The sequence below is a fragment of the Symphodus melops genome, assembly GCF_947650265.1.
Source record: "Symphodus melops genome assembly, chromosome: 6".
Taxonomy (NCBI): domain Eukaryota; kingdom Metazoa; phylum Chordata; class Actinopteri; order Labriformes; family Labridae; genus Symphodus; species Symphodus melops.
In genome coordinates, this window is record NC_136696.1 from 11,608,551 (window position 1) to 11,631,073 (window position 22,523).

The 22,523-nt window shown below is 41.5% G+C and overlaps 1 protein-coding gene across 1 annotated transcript in view; it reads left to right on the forward strand.

Moving 5' to 3' along the window:
• Positions 1-4,211: 4,211 nt before the first annotated feature.
• Positions 4,212-22,523, forward strand: part of b4galnt4a (beta-1,4-N-acetyl-galactosaminyl transferase 4a) — a 151,830-nt gene continuing 133,518 nt past the window's right edge. The window contains exon 1 of the mRNA XM_079347004.1: positions 4,212-5,964. Coding sequence (XP_079203130.1) covers positions 5,823-5,964 — 142 coding nt within the window. The 5' untranslated portion in view covers positions 4,212-5,822. The remainder of the gene's footprint in view (positions 5,965-22,523) is intronic.

Below are 22,523 nucleotides of genomic sequence, written 5' to 3' on the forward strand. Positions count from 1 at the left end.
AGCATAGTTTTTCCTCTGCTGCATGTCGGCGTCATAGCGTCTCTGTTTATAATGATTTTATTCATTCACTCATTAATTACGCATGATAACATTACCTGGAGCATGTACAATTTAACAAAGACAGCACACTGCATGGCTAGATCACAACAAATGTTACCTGAACAAAGGAAGTCTGTTCTTTGGAAAAGTTATAGTTACAGGGATGGTTGGGTTGTTTGAGGTGAGGTTGTATGAGGTTCTTGTCAATAGAAACTGTGTTGTCCTCAGAAGATGCTGATCAGCAGAGCCCCTTAATTGAGAAACTAGCACAGACGATTGGCTATACAATGATGCAGACAGGATTATTCCTATCATGTGATTTAGCTACTTTTAAGAAACTCTGACCTAAAAAGCAAAGTTGGGGTAAGAATGCTATTTTTAGAACATTTCAGGGCTTTTATTTCCATCAGAAAGCCACTATGTTTAGCACTATTACACAGCCGTAACACATACAGTACTTGTTTCTCCGCCTGCAGTGTACTGATCATCTACCCAGGTCTGCCAGTGGTTACAGGCATAAAAAAAAAAATCCATATATATATATATATAATCTCATCTCATTTTCTCATGATCTTGTGTTCTTATGTAGGTCATGTGAATGCATCGTACCAATCTCAGGCTGTTTCATAACCAGATATAACTCCTCACATGAGCTTTATGCTCTTGTTTGAATTCAACATCAATATCACGTCTTACTTTTTAGCTCTCCTTGCCATTTCTGCATAAACCGATCTTTCCTCTGTTCAACAGTTAGTTTAGTTAATGTTGATGCACTTTGTGTTTGAGCAAGAAGTAAGACAGAAAACTGTTATCTAGTATTTTCTTAACCTGAAAGAGATGGAGAAGGAGTTTACAAAATGCACTGTAAAGGCTCAGCAAGTAGTTGCTTTGATATGATGCTCTTTGCACACGAAGCCCTTATGGTTCCCCCTTTAGCTGTGCTCAGTGGCTTTATAACTTCAGTGCCACTCTTTGACACCTGTCAGAGCCACCTGGGCAGTCACTCCTCCTGGGCTTTGTCTCTCTGAAACCCTGTGAGACAGTAGCTCCTCTGCTTTTATCAGTCCCCTCCTTAAACACCCTCACTGTCCACATAATTCAGCATCCTCCTGGATTCATCCAGGCATGGGGATCCCCGGGGGGAGAGACCTACGAGCCAAATGTTCTGGCAGGCATGAAAGACAGAAGAATTAAAGAGGGAATTCCGCACAAGTTGAATTTTAAACTGAAAAAGACCACTTTCCTGGATTTGAAGAGGGGTCCAGTGAAATGTTTCTAGCGGCCAGTTAAAGCTACTATAAAAACGGAGCCACATGGCAGGTGTGTGAAACTTATTGTATAAATCAGTGGTTCTCAAACATTTTACAAAGAGTAGCAACACAAGCTGTCTCCAAGTATCACCTGGAGTATTTTCTGGTCTTTATGGTGCATTTCATGTCTATTCTGTATAGTATGGTCTACCATCTCAGTGAGTTATTAACCTGTATAATATGTCAATATTCTGTTTATAGCTACAATCTAATATATCATGTTCACTGCACCTTAATCTGTATATCATTTGCTGAGTATATTCACATTTATTTAATAAACCTCTTTATATTATATAGCATCCCATTAATCCAAATATTGTCAATAATTTGCATTTTGTATCTATTCTGTAAATCCTGTTACATCTAGTTCTGCTTATTGCACTTCTGGTGAGATGCCTTATTTCGTTGCTCTATACTTATATATTTGTAATGACAATAAAGTTGAATCTCATCTCTCATCTCAAGTTCAAGATTGACATCTATTGTTGTAAGACTAATTAACTATACAGTTTACACAGGAGGCCATTTTGTTCCTGATATGTATATTACTTATTATTGACAGCACACCACACACTGTGGCGTGGGCCTATTCTCTGTGCCACTCCAAAAGACTCAAAGAATCACTGGGTGTGACTCGAGTCATGTTCCGTTGACTACAGGTGCTGCTGTGCTGCTTGACGTATCGACCACACTTTACTTTCTAATATTTCCCGTAAGGAGCCACAAATGCAAAAAGTTTTAACTGTCATATTTGCTTCTTCCGTTTGCCTTTGCTTTTCAACAATTTGATTTGTGGATCTTAATTTAAAAAAAGTATTGGAGATTCAAGATCACAAGACAGTATGACAAGAGGGATCCAGCGTACCACCAGAGTTACTCATACCACAGTTTGAGAATGAATGGTCTAGCTGTAATATGAGATAAACGTGTGGAGGTCACTTGCCTTTCATTTGAAGTTTACCTACATGTGGATGAAACAGAAATAACAGCACAGCAGACTTACTTAATGTCAGGTACACTGCAGTAGAAGACAGACTTGTTTTTGGCTTCACACCGACGAAAACAAGGATGATCAAACACAAAGATGAACAGTATTGGACCTCAACAGGCTCATGATAATGTCCCAAGAGAATACGGAAAAAAACCCAGTAGGCTACATAAAACTATTTGATTACACACTCTGGGTGACTTTCAAACCGAGTGTGCATGTGTGTGATGAAATACCTTCAGTTTCCCTGCAACAACCCAAGCAAGGTGAGTGCCGTGAAGTTTTTGGTCCCAGCATGAATGTTGTTTGTCTATTCAATAAGCATGCATTTCAATACAGCCCAGATGAATACCTAAGCGTTTCATTTACGCTCAGTGTTTGCTCTGAAGATTACATTAATAATCCACAGAGACAGGGGATTATGGTTTGTGGTCCCACTGATTCAGAAAGGCACAGCTGGGACAAACTAAATTGAGGTCATATACTTATAGGGCAGGTTTTTCGGCATTTGATCCTTGATCTAGATTCATAATGGCATCAATAGCTACAGCTGGATAACCAGCTGGGGATAAACGTAATGATTTTCTTCAACCTTAAATGAAAGACACATTGAAAAGATGGCCTATTCTATAGATGTTATATAAAAGGCTTTAAAAACAACAACAACAAAAAAAACCCTTAGTAGTAGTAATTTAATGTCATAACCAATGGTGATCAGGTCTTGTGTACTCACTAATAGGAATGAACTTTTAAGCATAGTTAGCCTATTTGAATTGTCTTGAGATTCAGGCTCATAAGATTTTTAAACCCCTGTTGCTCACTTCATATTGTCATTGCTGTTCTTCATTTTACCACAGGGTGGCAGTCTTGTGCGAGTGCATAAGTGGACTCTATTTACACACATTTTGTGTATAACCTCCTTACAAGCTGTGCTGAACTGCATAGTCATGTTAACCCAGCTAAATTGAAAAAACATACAGAGTAATGAAGAATTCAACTTGTCTTGTAGTCTTATACTTTAGATATATTATCTTGAAATTGCATGGACTCAACTTCAAAAGTGATAGGTATGATACACATCCATGTATTGTGGTTTTCTCCTCGTGTGAGAAGTTTTTGTAATGAGGTTATCTCAAGATTGTCTTTATTCTGAAATTAAAAATACAACCCTGCCTGTTAGTCTGTCTTCTTGGCACTAGGGTCACACAGTCAATGCACACACAAAGAATCATCACACTAGACAAATTGCTTTAGCATTGACAATTGGTCAGTGCAAAAGCAACTCACCAAGTGTCATCATGTATTTAATGTCAATGGAACAGGAACCTTTTATTGTGGAGATGAAGGACCCTGGAACTTTATAAGACTTGGAAGACTGTACTTGCAAAATGGGCCATATGATTTACTGTACATAAATTTACTGTATTCCCCCCACAACACACACACCTTTTTTGTCTATTGTTTCTATTGCACATTGTCTTATGTGATAAGTTTATAGTTATAAGTGGTGTATAAATGTTTTGTCTTATTTTATATGAGAAATAACATTTTTAATTATATATAAAACAGTGATATGTGGAGATGAATAAATGGGATGACATGAAAGTTATCTATAGGTTTTTACATTTTTGTCCAAGAAAACGCACTTTAGCTGAGAAATGACCAAATGAATAGAGTTAAGCAATAACTATTCTAAGGCAGAATTAAGCACATAAGTATCTGGTACAATGTAATTTTATTTCATGAAAATGTATTCTTTTAGTTTGATATTTTGCTTTATTTCTTCATACCTGTAAAACGACTTATCATTGTTTATCTAATAAACAGGGCATTGAATTCAGTGGAAAATTGCACACATGAAATCTGCACAAGTTTGAGGATGTGCGTTCAGCCATTGGATGATGGATTACACGAGCACCAAGCGGAGGTATGGGGGGAAACCTTGTCGTCCCGCCTCCTCTGAACCATTTGTAGGGCTGTTATTGGCTGCCAGACTCGTCACTCCGAATCCTCACAGGTTTGGTTGCTCTGCACCGTTAAGATGCTCAATTGATGGGCGTACAGGGCTGTGTGCGCTGAAAGAAGAGGTACCTCTACGTGTTTCATTGTTGCAAAACAAAAAACCATGGTCCATCCTGGATTTGTCGCTGCTGGCTGCAGGTTTCTCCGCTTCAGCCCTCCTGGAGCTCGGCTGTGTTTTCTCCCTGCGCGCGGTGACAAACGGGCTGCACGATGCTATTGCGGCGTTTTAAAGGGAGAAAAGCTCATGCAAGAATAACAACACGGAGTAGTCCGTCGCAGCTAGCCCCTTTGAATCATTGTTCATTAGTTTAATCCGGATGAGGTTATTTGCTTGTGGTCTTTGTCGCACTCGCGGTGGACTCGCACATCGCGGGCACTTTGGGAGAATTGGCTGAAACGCACCTGCCCCGAGATAACCGGAGGGAGCACATGGACACAGGTTCCCTACAATCTCAAATCGGGCAGCCACGTTTAAATATTTCTAATAAGCATCACTCGCCATGGATCCGCCACAGTTTTTAACCTACACTGGTTTGTTATTTACTCGTCGCGGGGGTTCAAACCATCCCGAGCGTGAGGATGACAGCTGATCGCCCCACCTCTCCCAGGACTTCAATAAAAAACGCGCTCCATCCGAATCCCTCCATTGGAAGCCGGCGTGTCAGTTTCAGCAGTGTGCAACAATAGATGGAGCGCGGAAGGATGCGACACCTTCCCCTCTCCCTCATCAGGTTACCTTCACACCTGCCATTCCGACGAAGAATTTCCGGAAGAGCCCTTTGATTGCGTTTGCACTCATCTTGAAAGAAGCCTTCCCGTCATTTCTGTATGCATTGTTTTGAAGATGTTCTGTCCGATCATGTCTCCACATGGAAACTACATTCTCTTCTTCTTTTACACTACTTTGCGCTAAACCTTTGCCCAGGGATGATCCTTGAGTAGCCGATAAAATCATCAGCTCCTCGGTGTCAGCAAAGGCTTGAGCCACAGGGGATTTGTGTAGATTATCGCCGGACTGCTATTTTGCTCCCTTGGTCACAGCCTTAACTGAATTTAGCGGCTTTTGATCTGCAGTCTTTTCCCTGCTGCCCCGGCCCGCCTTCCAGCACGGACTGCCTGTTTACAAGCCACGCTATTCATAGAGAAAAAGGGGGGTAAACCGGGCTGCATTCACAAGCAATGACTACCACAGAGGTGTTTGGACCCACATCTGAGGATACGACGCGTTTGGCGCTGCCGTCAGCTCGTGGAGCCGGAGGAATGAGACGCGCTTTAAGCTGTCTGTAGTTAACACTCCCTTGTTTCTGGCCGGTCACATGCCGCGGTTGTGACCGGGAGAAGTTGCCTGTCAGTGTAGAGCTGCAGACAGACGGGAATCAAACACAAGCAGCAACGAAATAATACTTTCCGGACCCGTTTTGACTTTCTACCGGGCGGCTATACCGGAGGATGTTTGTGCCAGGATGCTGCGCTTCCCCGTGAAGAAGATCCGGAAGCAGTTCAAGCTCCTGCTGCTGCTGGTTCTGCTCACCTCCGCCGTGTGGTTCACCTACCTGCACATCAACCAGGGCAAGACCATCAAACTCCACTTCAACTACGGAAAAGGTAAGCTTTGAGTGAGAGAAACCTTACACTATCATCCCTTTCATACCGCATCCAAGTTCTGTTAGTGTGGATGGCTATAAACTCACAGCTCCTCCAGATATTTTAGATTACTGTTAGCAGCCTCCTATTAATACTGTAGTCTCAGCAGGTTGTACCATAAACTAATGTCACACCGCTATTAACTAGAATAACATACCTATAAAGCCACTCCTGAGTGCAGTTGGCCCCTACAGGGATATTGTAGGAATATTACTGTCACACCTGAGGGGACGATATGCTCTAAACTAAAGCATGATACTCTTGGTTGTCAGTGTAATTACAGATCCAAGGACAACGTTTTAGGTTTTGCATAGTTTTGCATAGTTAGTTAGGCATAGATGCCTTGGCAAAACTAAAATATCTATTAATAGAGATTATTCTATGAATCATTATGTATGTAGCCTACATAAAATGTCATCATTTGTGAAATGTTCATCAGTTTCCTGGAACCCGAACCTGCTTCTTTACATTCTTTTTTTTTTTTTTTTTTAAGCTAACCAATAGTTAAGCAAGACTCTTCATTTGCTGTCACAAACAAGAAAGGAAAGTAGCAAATCTTTATTTAACACAATGGCAAATGTTTGTCATTTTTGCAAGGAAAATCTGTAGAATGATTCATTGATTATCGAAACATTTGGTGAAAGGAGAATTCAGTTGTTGCAGCTCATATAGATCAGTCAATTAAAAAAACAGACATGAAGTCATTTCATCAGGATCTTATGTTGCTTCGCTGTCAAATGGGTCTCAGAAACTAACAGCCATCTACTGAATGATGGGTGCTTCCAGATATGCTGCGATGAAGAAGTGACACAGAGATGCAGCACGTCTCATAAATTAACAACAGCTTCTTTCTCCTGCTCGGTAAAGAGCACCGCCGTGTTGGCCTGGGTCGTAAGCCAGACCTCCGCCTTCAACATTAATAATCAAAGGGCTGTTCATGAATGTGGCCTCAGAGGTCACAGCTACGCCGGTCAGACGATGAAAAATATCCTGGTTGGGTAAGTACAGCACAGGAGACAGATTTCCACCTGCTGCTGTGATACTTGATCAAATTCATCCTCTCAGTGCGACGTTAAGTGCAACTATTAATGAGGAATATACGGATCAAACGTGTCAGCTTATGTAACATCGCCTCAACTACAGCAGATTGAACGTGGGATGATGGTGTACCCTCACTCCTGCAGCTGTCTGTAAAGTGATAAGGCTGCTCAATGATAATGATGTCCTTGAAGAGTGTACCCGAGCACATACACACACTATACACTAACAGACAAGGATCAAGTTATTGTCTCTTGTTCTCAGCCCTTGGGGTTTTCCCAGAGACGGACCACATTTAGTTTTCTGACGGTGAAAGTTAAGGGCACACTCACACTTGGCTTATCAGTCACAGATTGACTTGGTCTGCTGCTGTGTTGCATTTGGGCATCTGAATTGATTGTGAGCTTGTGCCAGGAGGATTAAGGTCGGGAATGCTCGGCAACCACGTATCCTTGCAGTAAAGCCCACATTTATGAAATACAATCTCTCACTTTGGATTGACTTGAAGTGTGATGAACAAATATTGGAACATGCAAATTGGGGATCACAACACACCTTTTGCGTCTGCTTGCTGAGCTGGTTGGTGAAATGCACGGCCCATTTCCCATGATGATCTTTCATTCTGAGTGCGAATGCATGGCAATGACACATAAAGCGTCCTTTTCTTAATATTGAACTGCAGGCACTCTTTTGCTATAAATATATATATGATCATCGTAGTGGAATGACGATGGGAGTAGGAGTTATTGTTCATCCATAACCTGGAATTATATGACTGAATTTCATAGAAAAGTAAACAGGAATGTAGAGTACAAGCCTCAGAAAGATTACAATATGATGTCATGTTTTGTATTATTATTAAATTGCACGGCACTATAGAATTGCAGCTAAACAACACAGAAGTTAAAGTGTGACGTGAGCAGGTCCAGACTTTACTCTTTCTCGTATTCTTTAAAGAGAATGGACATAAATGCTTTTGGTAACAGTAGTTAAAAAAAAAAAAAGGAACAGCCAGAACTCTTTAAGCAGAACCAGACTTAACGGTGTAACAGCTATCTGCTGTAACAGGCAGGGCAAAAGAAGTATGAGGCAGAGGAGGAAAGAGAGAGACGAGCAGAATTATTCGATATCAGTGCATTAAACACTCCTTAAGCTTTGCAAATCTGCCGTATCTGTAGACTTGCAGCTGATTTCAAGTCAACTTGGATCGGAGATACTGTACGGCTACCGCTTTGATCCTCACAAATCACACAGCCAGACTCCCTTAGCTTTCTTCATCACTGCTCTCTTTATTTTAAGAATCCCACTAATAGTCATATAACCCTCAGTGACTGGTTTGATGAGGAGGAAGGAAGTTGTTCTGCTGGTCTGTGCCGGTCTGTGTGCCTAATTGACTGTCTTCCATTTAGCAGGCATCTGAGCAGGTCAACTCACTTAACCTCTTATGAATAACATGTCCGCTCTCGCACCAAGGCTTTCTAAGTGAGACATAGCCATTACTGAAACTAGGGCTCCATTAAGTTTGTAAATATTCATATCTGGCTGGCAGTATTCTGTCCACACACGAATCCTCATTGATTGTAAGCGCTGAGGTGCAGGGGCAGGTAGAAATAATGTCATTTCATCTTTGGCCTGAGTTCTCCTTTATTTGAATATGAAATGACAATTTGTCAAATTTCCATTCCGCTTGTCCCAATTTTAGAGGGAAATTAGATTTGTCTCCGGCAGATCCTCTCCTTGAGCGAGCACATGCATCAGGCAGATTGCTGCGAGTGCTTCAGCCACTAGATAATGTCTCGTTGGCGTGTAACCAACAGACTTATGAGAAATGTAAACATCTTGGCGTAAAGTGCCCCGTTGAGGCTGTGTCGATCTCATTGTGAATAATGATTTAAGAAGTGTGTCGGATGTTTGCACAAGGTGAGTTTAGACTCAGTCTGTCAAACTTCAGTTTACTCCCCTCAGTGCGCTCGTGTGTTGGTTCACTGGGCCCACATAATGAGGGCAGCACAGGCCTGAAACTTAAGGTGAGCTATTCTCCATGAAACCCTGAAGACTTTGTTTCTTACACAATGCAAACTGTGTTTTGCACCAAAGTGCTCTGTGAACATCATGAAGAGCTAACAAACGCGGGAACTACATTTTCTTTGTTTCAAAATTTTGAAGTCTTTTTTGAACGAGTTAGGACATGGAAAACAGTTTGTAGCTTTTTTGTTTCCCTCTCAGGACAGTGCTACCTCCTTAGTGGTTCAAACCCGCAGCTTTACTTTTTGTAAGGTGTACATCCCCAGATTCCCCAGATCCACCCCACATTATTTCCATAATGAAAGCACAACACTGTACAGCCCCCCGCCCCCAAAAAAAAAAAAAAAAAAGTCAAATTTGAACAGAATGTCCTGCTGACCAGGTTAGATGTGCAGCGTAAGTTAACATTAGTGATCTAGCTTTATATGGAACTCCTCTGTGTGAAGACGAGCCATGACGCTCTTGACCTAGCCTGTGTTGTACCCACTCTTTAACAAAAAAACAACAATGAATATTAATAAATGGTTACATCTTCCAAAAGTTATACTCCAAAAGCCATAAATCTGTCATCATCGTTGCTATGTGTAGACAAACAAAGTCAGTTGCAATCAAGCGTCATCATTCACAGCACTAAAGCAACTCACAGCTGAACATAAACGGACCGTCATTTTCTTTTCTTTTTTAATCAGTACAGGAAAGAGTGTTGTGATACACAGATGATAGTGTCATGGGCGCTTCGCTACCGAGAGAACACACATCACAGAAACAAAATCGCACTACTCACTATACTGTATGTATAGCACACTATAAAGCAGAATTCACCATTTTGTAGTGAGGTCCAAGGTACAAGTAAAAATAATAATAAACTGTATATATTGGACTCTTTTATTCCACAATGAATTGTGAAAAGTTGAACTGATGGTCACCAACCAAGCAACATTTACCATCAAACATTTTGAAACTTTGGATGTGGGGGATTTATTCATCACGTTGCACATACCCTGAGGAGTTTTTTTTCTTGTCCTGAAACAAACTTAAATAAATAGTGATGCCTCTATATGATGTTCAAAAGCAAACAAGACTATCCGGGAGAATACAGAGAGTACTGTTTCTGTATGATGATTTTAATGCTTGTCACCATACCAATAGGTCAAACGATTTGGCAGCATGCAGACAGGATGTGTCTTTGTCTACATTTTCCTTGGAAATGACTAACTGTGAAGATTTATCTGACGTACAAGATAGCAGGACCTTATTTCCTGTTTTTTCGAACACTACTGAACAGGACAAGATCAGCAAAGAGATAAGATTTGGGTTGTCAAAAACAAGACAAAATGACACATGTTGCTTTAACTTTTGTCTATTCTGTCAATTTTGAATCCTTTGAATGCCTTTCTCTATCTCTCCTGCAAGTTAGCATCATAGATTCTCTATACTAATTTATCCAGTGTAATCCAATCATCGATACATTTGCCCTAAATTTCAACATTTTCATTTGAAGAATACAGCACACTAAATTGGTTTCACTGACAATAAGACACATGTCAATAGCTTCTTACATGGAGGAAGTTAACCTGAGTGTAAGTCAATTCACCATAGAAAATGTTGAATAGAGAAAAAGACAGCCGGCTATTGGCTAAAGTCGGCAACAGTGAAAAGAAGTTAAATGATGCGATCGCTGAAAAAAAGCAGGGAAAAAAAAGAAGCTAGACAGAAAGAGCTGCTTCAAGTCTTTACGCCGGAACTTAAGGACAAATTGAGGAGCACTCCAACTAGCAGAGAGAGGTACGCTAACCTGCGATGATTGGTCGTCACGGGCCGTGGATAATTAAAAAAGAAATGTATTCCAACGTGATACTAACCATGATGATGCACGAGACTCACTCTCATGCTCATATACAGCACATATAGTTCATATATAGATTTTAAGGCTCCAGAACCAAAAAAGTTTGAAAATTCTACAGTACTGTGAATTGATAGCAGAGGTTCCCTTTCTCATAATGCTCGCAGTATGGTATCAGTTTGTATTACACCATTACCCACTCCATTTGCATTGTTAGGAAAGGGAAAGCACATTTTATTACTCCTTTATTAAAGGTTCAGGAGGAATGTTGCTCATTTAGGCACATTTAGGCAATGGCATGATGACAAGCATGCAGGGTATATATACGCAGAGCTGCATGGCACATCTGGAGATCTGTTGATGTTTGACACCTTTTGTAGTTACAAACAATGTAACGAACATGTAGCTGTTACAAGGAAGGTCATAGAGATACATTTTAATCATCAATTCAGTTTTATTCAAGTTTTATTCAATAGAAAGGTTAATCATAAAATGCTTACAGGTTTACTTACACAAGCGGGTTATGTCTGTGTATTTATCTTGTTTTTTTTTTTTTTACATAAGTTTGTTTTTACAGTTCCATACTCTCATCAATTTCGTTTACAGACTCAGAACAATACTATTATTACGCCTCAGTTTTTGTCAAATTCTGAGAGTTTTCCACAAACATCTTGAATCTATTCACCTTGCTCCCCTTCTGTTACATTATTCACACGTACCTGCTTCTCTCTTTTCTTTATACACACAGCTTGGTCCGTCCTCCAAGTATGTATCACGACGCACGTTTAAATGTGTCTTGTAGTCCTTTTGTTGTCAGCGTGTGAACAAGCCTCGTTGCTCATCACTTGCCGACAGAAACGATCCAAAACGAATAGTGCGGAATGTAGAGCGTGTCAGATGCCTCTGGCAACACGTCGTGCCGAGATTAAGATTGTCAATTAGTATATCGATGGTGGACGTGGATTTTATATCGATCAATATCAGAGAAATTCTTAACTGGATGTCCAATACACTTGCAAGGCAGTAAATATCTGTGGGCAGGCTGCCCACTTATAGTCTTTACTTGGGAATGACTGTTTTAGACAGTCTCCTCCTCTGATTCATTGCACAACTGCTAAAATATGTTGGGGAGAGGGGGAGATCCAAAATTGTGGCGCTTACTTACCCAGAAGTAGGGGAGCGGTAGTGGTGAATGGGTGTACACAAACCTGTGCTCATGAGGTGAAGGAACGGACTGTCTGGGATCAAAGTTAAAGGAATTCTCTATTTTATGAAACATCTCTGTTTGTTGAGCAGAAAATGGCAGGCAACAAGTGTTTCCTCACATCACATCAGGACCACAAAAACACAAGTGAAATAACTTGGTGTTTGTTTGCGTCACTTTCCCATCCTCCATGCCTCTTTTCGTTTATGAAAAGGCCGGTCAAAGAAATATAATTACAGCGCAACGAGTAATACTGACGGGACTTTTTGTGAATGTGTGGGGGTGTCGTGTAGCATTATTTTATATTTCCTGAAACAGCCAAGGTACCTGTTGTACATGAGGATGAAGGAAAGTGAAAACAAAACAACAACATGTAATTAAATAGTTCTCAGATTGCATACGAGCCAGGCTGGCCTTATTGAATCAGAATTTCAATGAGAAAGTGTTTTGGCAGGCAGCGCTGCGGTGCATATTCGATGAGTGCCACATTTATGTGGCCACCCAGTCGTACAACAGAACCCCTGTTTTCCGGCATCAACAGGTCCACTGAGGAGGCTGGCTGCCGTATACAGGCCTCTATTGATTAACCAGGATTGCAATGTGGAGGCACACACTAAAAAATGCATACACTCAGTGAACGCAGTATTATGCTGCCTGTGTTTGTAAAGCGGCACATCATACACGCGCACATCTTGTATCATCACAGCTCTGTCGGGAGAAAGTCGGAGAGAGGGAAAGTCTCAGGGGCCTCGACAGATTGGCTGCCTGGTTGCCCATGGAGACAACATATGGGAGAGGAACGTGCTGTGCTGGTAGGATGTTATGACGCTGATTTTATCAAGAGCGATGTGTTTACAGTCAATATTGCGGAGGCTTAAATGTATATCCAGTAAAAGACAAAAAAATAAAACATTGGTGACATTTGTGGATGCAGCATTGTTGTGCTGGAGTTGAGAGGCCTGTAAAAACCACACACCTCCATCCAAACACTTGGATATAGTTACAGTTGAGTATCAAGTTTGATTCGGCTTGTTGTATCTAAGCTGCAACACCCTCTGGCTGGCTCGCTGTCATGGTAACCATGCCCTCCGATGTCATTTTGCCTAATTTTAGCTCTTGTGGTTCTCACGGTCGGTCAGCTCTTTCCTCGGCTGGATCCACTCTGCCAGCAAAACGTTAGCAGACACCACCTGGTGTGCGTAAAAAACAAACACTGCACCTTTTTCATGTTATGTTTTATTGATGCAACAGTGAATATCAGCAATTACCTGTTTCAGATTTGTGAATAATGCAGCTGCATGGTGCACACTTGCAGGTTTGATGAAACGGAACAGTTGTTAATGGAAGAAGGAAAGGACGGAACAGAAATACATAAACAACCTACATGCTTAATTTAAAAAAAGAAAAAAGAAAAAAAAAAGAAGCAATTTCTGTGATAGTGATGTTGAATAGGTTTATTTCTGAGTTGAATTTAGGAGCCTCTTTTTCATTTGAGGACGACAAGCCTCGCGTGGGCGCAGACTACGAGTCTACATCAACACAGTGGTTTTGGCGTGTTCTAGCGGCGATAGGTGTGAGCCTGCTTGGGTGGTGAGGCTTTTAAATATGACTTCAATTTCGGACTGCTGGGTCGTCGAATGACTGTGAAAGAGCGCTGTTAATCAGGAGAAAGTGGAGGAAAAAAACCCTTTCATATCTGAAAGGAGTGTAAAAATGAAAAAGTCACTGTACTAATGTGGTGATTTATATTCTTCAGAGACTATATGGTGGGCTTGCTGAACAGAAATATTTCTGATACTGCACAAGCACATAATTCAGTTTCCAGACAGAAGTTATTGCTGCAGGAACCTGGATGTTTTCAGTGTTGTGATCACATTATTGAACACTGGAATCCTTTGACGTGTGCACCTGTCTTCGCTAGAATTATCTGAAATGACAATACCAATAAAGCGTAACTGCATTACATATACGAAGTCGTTTCATTTCAACAGACTGTCTCGGCGATGTCTTATTTCATTTAGAAGGCCGGATCATGAAAGTGTACACATGCAGTATGGCAGGCAGCTCGTTGTTAGCTTCTGTCATGGGAGATGTGTGTGTGTGAGAGAAGCTGAAAACTGTGAGAAGCTGTGAATCTACGCCGTAGCTTATCTGACCAACACAGTAAATGTTTCACTCTGGGTAATCCCACAGTGGGGATGAATGATATCCCAGCAACAACTCACATCACTGCCTATTATAGTGCCATGTGCACAGAAGCTGTAGGAGGTGGAGACATAATAAGAGTAAAGAATTGCTGACTTTCAACAAGTATTCAGATTTCTGAGGATATCAATTTGAATGCACTGAAGTGTATTTCCCCATAATAGAAACTATTGCATATTCTATCCAGACATGACAGATCCATTTATTCTAAGGTCTCTCAATTACAGACATTTTACACAAACAATGTCTACCAGACAGAATGACCGCCGTCGTTATCTGCTCACAGCCCTGTCAGTGTACATGTAGGATTAACAGATGTAAATATTTGGCTGGCGATATGTAGAGAGGCACCGTTGGAAGCATTGGAAAAACACTCGTCCAGAGTGTGTTAACCTCCGGGTTAATGAAATTTGTGTTGGCCTGCCGAACGAGCCGCCATCAAGGTACCAGATCTGCCCCATGTAGACGACGATCCTGGCCCTCTGCCACCGCTGCGCCGCAGGAGATGAGGAGGATTTGTCTTGTATTTGTATGTGAGGGGTTATTGAGTGAAACAGAAGAAAGAGGGGTAGTCAAAGAAGTGTCAAAGAAGGGCTATAGTGAATGTGTGATGTAGTCTGTTTCCCCCCCCCCTAATGTTATTGCAAGTATCTGGGAGTGTGTTCCAAAACAAACTCCCTGCCGTCTGCACTTTAGCCCCGCTCCTTAGCCAAGCGGAAAAGGAAGCAGCTGAATGATGGCACTGTCTGCCTGCTGGCACACTCGCTTGCAAGCGAAGGCACATACATTTGGGGGTGGTGCAGGGCGGAAAAAGGACACCCTTCTCACGCAACAGGTGGGACATGCAGCAGGATGCGCCAGAGGGAGGATGTGGCTGTGACTGCATCCCTTCAGGGCGCTCAAGCAATTTCATCTGCATGGTGGTGCTGCAAGTTTTTATTCAGTTCTTTTACGCACCAGATAGTGTCCACTGTGTAAATCCATTCAGCTGAAGTCACCTTGTGCAGCAGGGGTCTCTAATAATGCAGCAATCAAACTGTTGAACAGCGGCATGAAGGCATTCAGGGAACTAATTTAATCAGAACAGAAGCATGTGTGGGAAACAGAAAGTTGATTGTTTTAAGAAAGAGAAAAATCCAGAAAGCAAGAGGTAAAAAGCACCCAGCGAGACAAATTTCAGGTGTGGGTATCGACTGCAGACGATCCCTGTCATGATGGGATTGTCAGTTTCCCTGCGCCTAGACTTCAGTTCCGCTCTTTACTCCCCACCTCTGCAGACGGATTTTCTTTCATAGGGTCTCTGTGCAGCGCTGGGGCTGTATCAGCTCTGGTGTTGCCTTACTGTAAGTGATCCAGACCCTGCAGGATTTCAATCAATCATCAAAGAGTTTGTGGCTGTGCGCTCCCTGCTGCTCAGAATGAGCCTTCTGTAGTGGTGGTTAATGGAAAAGGTCACCTCTCTTCCAGGCTGTGCTGGCTCGCAACAAAGACAGAGAAAGGATCAGAGGAGCGGGACAGGTAAACCTCAGGACCAAAGAGCCGGATTTTTCAGAGATGGGGATATTGGCTGAATTGTAATCAGCTTTGTGAATCTCCCCCCCCCCCCCCCCCACAGCTCTGTTGAAATGTCGTAAAAATGCATAAAATTAACAGAAGAGAGTAAATTGACCGTATGATGTTCGTCCCTCAGTGCACATCTCTCTCTATTTCCCTGCCTTTTCCCGTTCAGTCACTTTTAAAGTCACTTTTGTTTGCATTCTTACTTTCCGGGGCCCACTGATGAATATTTACACATTAAGTTGAACTAGATCTTGAGGTGGGATAAGAATGAATCTCCATTTATAAAGCTTGCGGATGTTTAACCAAGCAGCGAGAGTGAAAGTTCAAGGTTTCCTTCTCTTTTAACATTCGAGTGCTTTCGCTTGCGTGAGGGGCGACCAGTTAAATAAGAAGAAGCCCTCAGTTTGGAAATAGAAATATAAGAATGTCACAAATGTGATCGTCACTAGAACAGAATAGTGTATTTTCTCTTCCTGACTTCTTCCATCTCGTACCACTGCACTTTTATCGTCCTGTCTTACACGCCATCTCCTCTCGTTCCACCTATGAGCCGAGTAATCTCTTACATTCCTCTGTCTCCGCCTTAATCTGATGATTCCCTCCCGCTAGAAGTGTTGGAGCGTCGGAGGAGGTGAGAGAGGACAAGGGCCGCACTTTGTCACTCTTTCGTTTTGCGTCAGTCTCAACAGTCCGCCTTGCCGGCCTGATTGCCCTGAGAGCCGCTTTGTGAAGGAGCGCTGCGTCGCTGTCTCAGGCCTGAGAAACACTGTTCCCTTTTTTTTTTCCCTTTCATGGCCAATCATGAGGGAAAAAAAGCCTTCAAGAGAAAATGTTCTAGTTTACTCCACTGCTGTGTTTGTACAACTGTGTATACTTGCTTTGAGAGCAGAGTTTGCCAGCGTGCTCTGAATTTTAACGTCTCTTCATTAATTTTATTCACATTAGTTCACTGCTGTTAAATTCCCGGATGGATGGATGGATGGATGTACTTTTTGATCCCAAGCTGGAAAATTGTGTAATATTGTGTTTCAGATTCCCTGACAAAGCAAACATCTTGCTTATCTCAACATTCTCCTCATCAAACTCACTCAACATCATCATCAGTCAAAGTTGGAGTTTAGCTTTTTAAGTTTCAACTTGATCCTTTTTGTTATTCCTTTCACCGTTAACGATAGAGCATGGCGCAAGAAAGCCAGAGCCACATCCCCTTCCAGAGGGGCGGAGTCAGACACAGGTCGTCTGCATTTAAAGCTACAGACACAGAAACAGTCTGCCTAAGCAGGGCAGAAATAGAGGGAGTTATATGCATACTGAATGTCTATCAATCAGTTTTGCAGAATTATTATGATAAATACATAACTTAAAAATCAAAACACTGAAACTTCATTAAGACAAGAAACGTCACCATCATGCCAGATAAGTAGCTCAGAGGTCTCCCTTTGTCTTTGACCATGCTGACACTGCACTTTAGACACTATCGTATGTATGTAGCCAATATAAACAAGGAAGAAGCACAATTAAGTTTACAAATGGGGAAACTTTGGTTAAGTGGTAGAATCACTTGTTTTTCAACCCACAAGTTGGAGATTCAAACAGAATAGATCATTCGACCATCCATCCACCTTGTACTTGTTCTCAAAAATGGTTAATTGGCTCTTAAAGTTGTTTGAATGCTGACAGTAAAAAAGGCCGAGCATTTTAAAGACATTCACTTATTCTTATTAGACTCATGGATCATTTTTAGAATATTCATTTCAAATGAATGGCAGTACAAGTAAAGGCACCACCTGTAGCTCCTGTCACTGTCTTGAATTTGATATTCACATGTCAGTGCACATAGCTGCATCTCTTCGTTTACATACTGTCACAGAGAAGACATTCTGAAAAGCCTGTATGACAGAGAGGCCATTGTACATATAATGTCACCACACTTTCTTCCACCTCCTCCTCCGCCCTCTTATCTTCCATCTCCCTCCTGCCGGGTTGCTCTTTATTTAAATCTCTCTTCTCGCCTCCTTTTTCCTTCAAATTATCTCTTCAACTATTCCATCCCCTTTTATGTCTTGCATCCCTTTTTACATCTATAAATGCAGGCTTTTTTTCTTTTTTTTTTTCTTTTCAAAAACAGCGGCATTTGACGTGGATTCACCTGCTTTAGCAAAACAAGCTCGCATTATCTTTTGCTCAAACATGCTGCTGCAGGTGGAAACAAGCTGTTTTTCCATCAAAAGGAGGGATAGGAGGGCTTGCAATGAGCTGATGCACATTATACATGGTTTTAGCACTTCTCCTGACTGTCTGATTGTGTTTCAGAGAGAATTGAGAATATAAAGAACATTGTTTACAGCTCTCAAATTGAAACGTGGTGCATCATAAGTGGGTTTTGCAAATGGTGAAATATATGTTCACTCAGCACATACTTTCTATACTTGTGCATACAGAGGAAGAAATAAACCAAGACAGAGATAAGGATGTATAAATCACTTCAGGCTTGTGTTTGATTTTGGTCTGACATGCAGCTCATTGAAAATAACGCAGTCAGCTCTTGAAAATGAGATTCTTGTTCTCGGGCTCTCAACCATTCTTAGACAAAAATACTCTGTAAACATGTAAATTCAACAGGACATTACGTTTGAAGTAGACACCAGAGGACAAACACACTGCATATGCTGTTAAATCCAATACTGCCTTGGTAAAGCACCTAAATAGAGTTTACATGCTTATAATTCAAATCTTTCAGGAAACACCTTCCAGGCAACATTGGAAACTCCATTTAAAAAAAGGGCTAATATGGAGAAGAAAGGTTTAAATACAGCATGCAGTGTGCAGTGTGTGGGCTTCTCTTTATATCTTTGTGTACTCTGGGTGACTAGCACGTTTCGTTCCTCTCAGCGTGTTATCTCATAAACTTGTTCCTGCAGCCTTCCCCATTAGCCGTCAGTCCTCTTCTAAAAAAAAAAAGAAAAGCCAGTTGTCATCGACAGTTATGATAACAGCTTTTCACCATTGCTGTCTCAAAACCACTCTGTTTTTTCAATTAGATCAAATCAAGCCTTATCACGGAGACAACGAAGTGTGCCTGCATCGCTTATTTTTCATGATTTAAATGCCAAGTTAATTAACCATTGCATCATTTGGTTACACTGTTTCTGCTGGCCATTGTTAGAGCAGCATGTCAAAGCAACCCTTATCCCAATCTTGTCCTTATTAAACACTCTGCTGCCTTTTTGAGGGGGTTTCAAAGCAGACACCTCTTACACGTTCACTATCACTGACACCTGCAGTAAAAGCTTCTTTTTTTTTAAACCACTTTCTTTGCACACTGAGGAGATTCTATATTCTGATTAAAATGTTGCAGCTTTGTAGATGTGTGTGTGTGTGTGTGTGTGTGTGTGTGCTTATGTGTGTTTGAGGATAAATGAAGGAGGAAAGGAGATAAGTTTCATGATTACAGAAGTGTTTTCTTAGCTCGCCTCTTCGAGCTTAAGTTAGTGATGGAGGAAGTGATAGTGCGCTCCTGCCTGTGTGCAAACGAGGCCAATGCAGCGTGATAACACGTAGCGGACCTACCTTCTCCCTATCTCACTCTCGCTTTAGTAGGACTAGTGCTGATTATACTGCCTCTTCATACTAATCTGCTTTTAGCCCTCTCATATGTTGGACAAAACGCACACACACTGTCAATACAGAGCGCATGGTCGACACATAGAAAAGTAATTTGTTGTTCTTTGAGTGCCCTTAATACTCACTGGTGCTCTGCATAAAGAAACGAAATTTAAAAAAAAAAAAATCATCCAAAAAAACTAAAAATGCCTGAGCGCAGCCAGTACAAAGAAAGTAATCTCAGACTGAAGTGGATTCTGCTTATTACGATCAAATTGCGACATGCTCTTTCATTGTGCAGGTGAAGGCCCCGCTCAGCTGCGTATACTTAGTGGAACCTGAAGAAGAAATATTACCAGAGTTTTGTTTAACTGCTTACACAGCACCATCATTTTTTTGTTGGTCACCTTCTGCATGGATTTAGTGCTTAGTGTTTAGCATCATGTTCTTAGCCAATTAAAGTAATCAGGAAAATGTGATGGGATGCATAACGACTTAGAAGCACAATGATTGAATTGAAAGAACAGTTAAATAGGTGTTATTGTGACTACTGCTGTTATTGCATTATTTAATACAGTGAATACAACATCCCCAACCAGGAGGCAAAACCATTTTTATTACCATAAAGCTTTGATTTGCTCCCTAAGCCCCCTCAATCTAAACATTATCCACTGCATTTGTTTCTTGAGACTGAATTTAATGAGCTTAACAGCATTGTCATGTCAGTATGTGATTCTGTCTTTTAACGAAGCGTCTTTCCTGTTCTGCTACGTTCAAGTTGGGTGTTGGGTTTTCGCCTGGCAGTGACTTTCTAGGAGCATTCTCTCCGTCACTCTTACCCCCATCTCGACCGATAACTATGGATGAATATGCTGCCAGTGTTTGATGTGACTGGAGGATGTAGCACCTGTGTCCTGCCATAGGCTGCTGTCCCCCTGGGTTAAATGTTGTCCATTGTGCTACTACACACACACACACACACACACACACACACACAAACACATGCATGCCCAGATTGCCCACACGCACGCACACACACAGACAAACACACACACACGCGCACACTCCCCCCACGTCCATTTATCCCCCTCTTCCTCATAGTCAGGCACTCTCTGCTCATTCATATGCTACAAGGGATTCCTATTTTGTTGCCTAGATTATTTTCCTTCCGGGGGAGTCTGCACCTGTGGGGTACATGCACACGCTTACACACACACAAAAAAACACACACATACACAAACACATATACACACATTCTCTGGCTGAATCTTCTTGCGTGCCTCCTATTAAGCTGCAGGGAACCTGACTCTGGAAGCATTCAGATTTGTCCCCTGAGTTCCAGCTGCGAGGAGAATAGGTGCAGGAGCTATAGCGGGGATGTGACGAATAGAGAAAAGTGAATATCATCAGGCTTCAGCTGCCACCTCATTTTAAAAAGGCATTAATGTTGACTATGCTTTTTCTAAGAACCTACAAACCTGTTTGGCTACACATCACAGAGGTTTTATTGCTTTTTACAGCAAATACAATTGTTTTCCTGCCACAGAAAGGATCTTCTTGTATCACTGTTAATGCCTTCAGACAAAGGTAGAGGGATGTTAGACCACCAGAGCAGAAAACCTGCTGAACTTACAAGAAAAGATGCAGTTTGCTGAAATGAAACAGAGTGCCATATAGATGAGTTCTGTGTGTGTTTGTATAGATTCACTGTGTGTGTGTGTGTGTGTGTGTGTGTGTGTGTGTGTGTGTGTGTGTGTGTGTGTGTGTGTGTGTGTGTTTGTATAGATTCACTGTGTGTGTGTGTGTGTGTGTGTGTGTGTGTCCATAGGGATGGGGTATCAAACTCAGCTGACTCTCATGCAGCTGTGTGAGTCAACCTGCTGACAGGAAAATGTAACAGGGGAAAGCTGATATAGGCTTCAGGTGGTTTCACTGTCATTTATATAATGGGATTTGGCCGACACACACACACACACACACACACACACACACACACACACACACACACACACACACACACACACACACACACACACACACACACACACTCTCTCTCTCTCTCTCTCTCTCTCTCTCTCTCTCTCTCTCTCTCTCTCTCTCTCTCTCACACACACACACACACACACACACTCACTCTCTCTCTCTCTCTCTCTCTCTCTCACACACACACACACACACACTCACTCTCTCTCTCTCTCTCTCTCTCTCACACACACACACACACACACACAAACCACACACATGCACACAGCTGTAAATACACGACTAAGACTGTTTACTTTCACACCTACACTCAAAGAATTAACAGGGCATTTTAGTTTAAAATTCTAGCTAAAACCAGTTGCCATTGCTTTGTAAATCCACCATTTCACAATCGTCATTTGTTTTTGTTTACATGTGAGCATTTCTGAGATTATCCCCTTAAACCTCACCCTGTTCGCTCAGACAAGTCTGCAACCCTCAGCAACATTATATTGCTTTATTTAGGTCAATGCATACAACAGCCTCCTAAAACAGAGTACAAGACATCTCACCAAGAATATAAAATGTTAAAAAGGGGGTTGAGTCATCTCCAAAAATAAAACTGACGATGATGATGTCTTCCTTAAAAAATTTCTGTCGTTGAGAAACAATTTGGGGGAATTTTATCTAAAAAAAACAAAAAAACAAGAATAACATCAAGTAACACATCCGCAACTCTGTCAAATAAACCACCTCAAAGCAATGTAGATTGTTCTCAAGCACACATAGAGGGCATAGCAAGTATATACAAGAGAGCTTCTCTCTCAAAAATACTTATTTCCAATACTTACATTTGTTTCTTGTTGTTAATGCTGTATCATTATTCTTGGTTTCATATAGAATTAATTAATTTAATTAATTAATTCATTAAAGGACATGCTTATTTTGTCCCCTTTCTTACCCACCAGAAAGAACAAAAACAAAAAGTAGGATCACATCTCCAGGAGGAAATATTTCTCTGAGACCAGAATACAGTTCACCGAGTCCACCATGTGGGTGAAACGTTCACTTAGTCCAGAT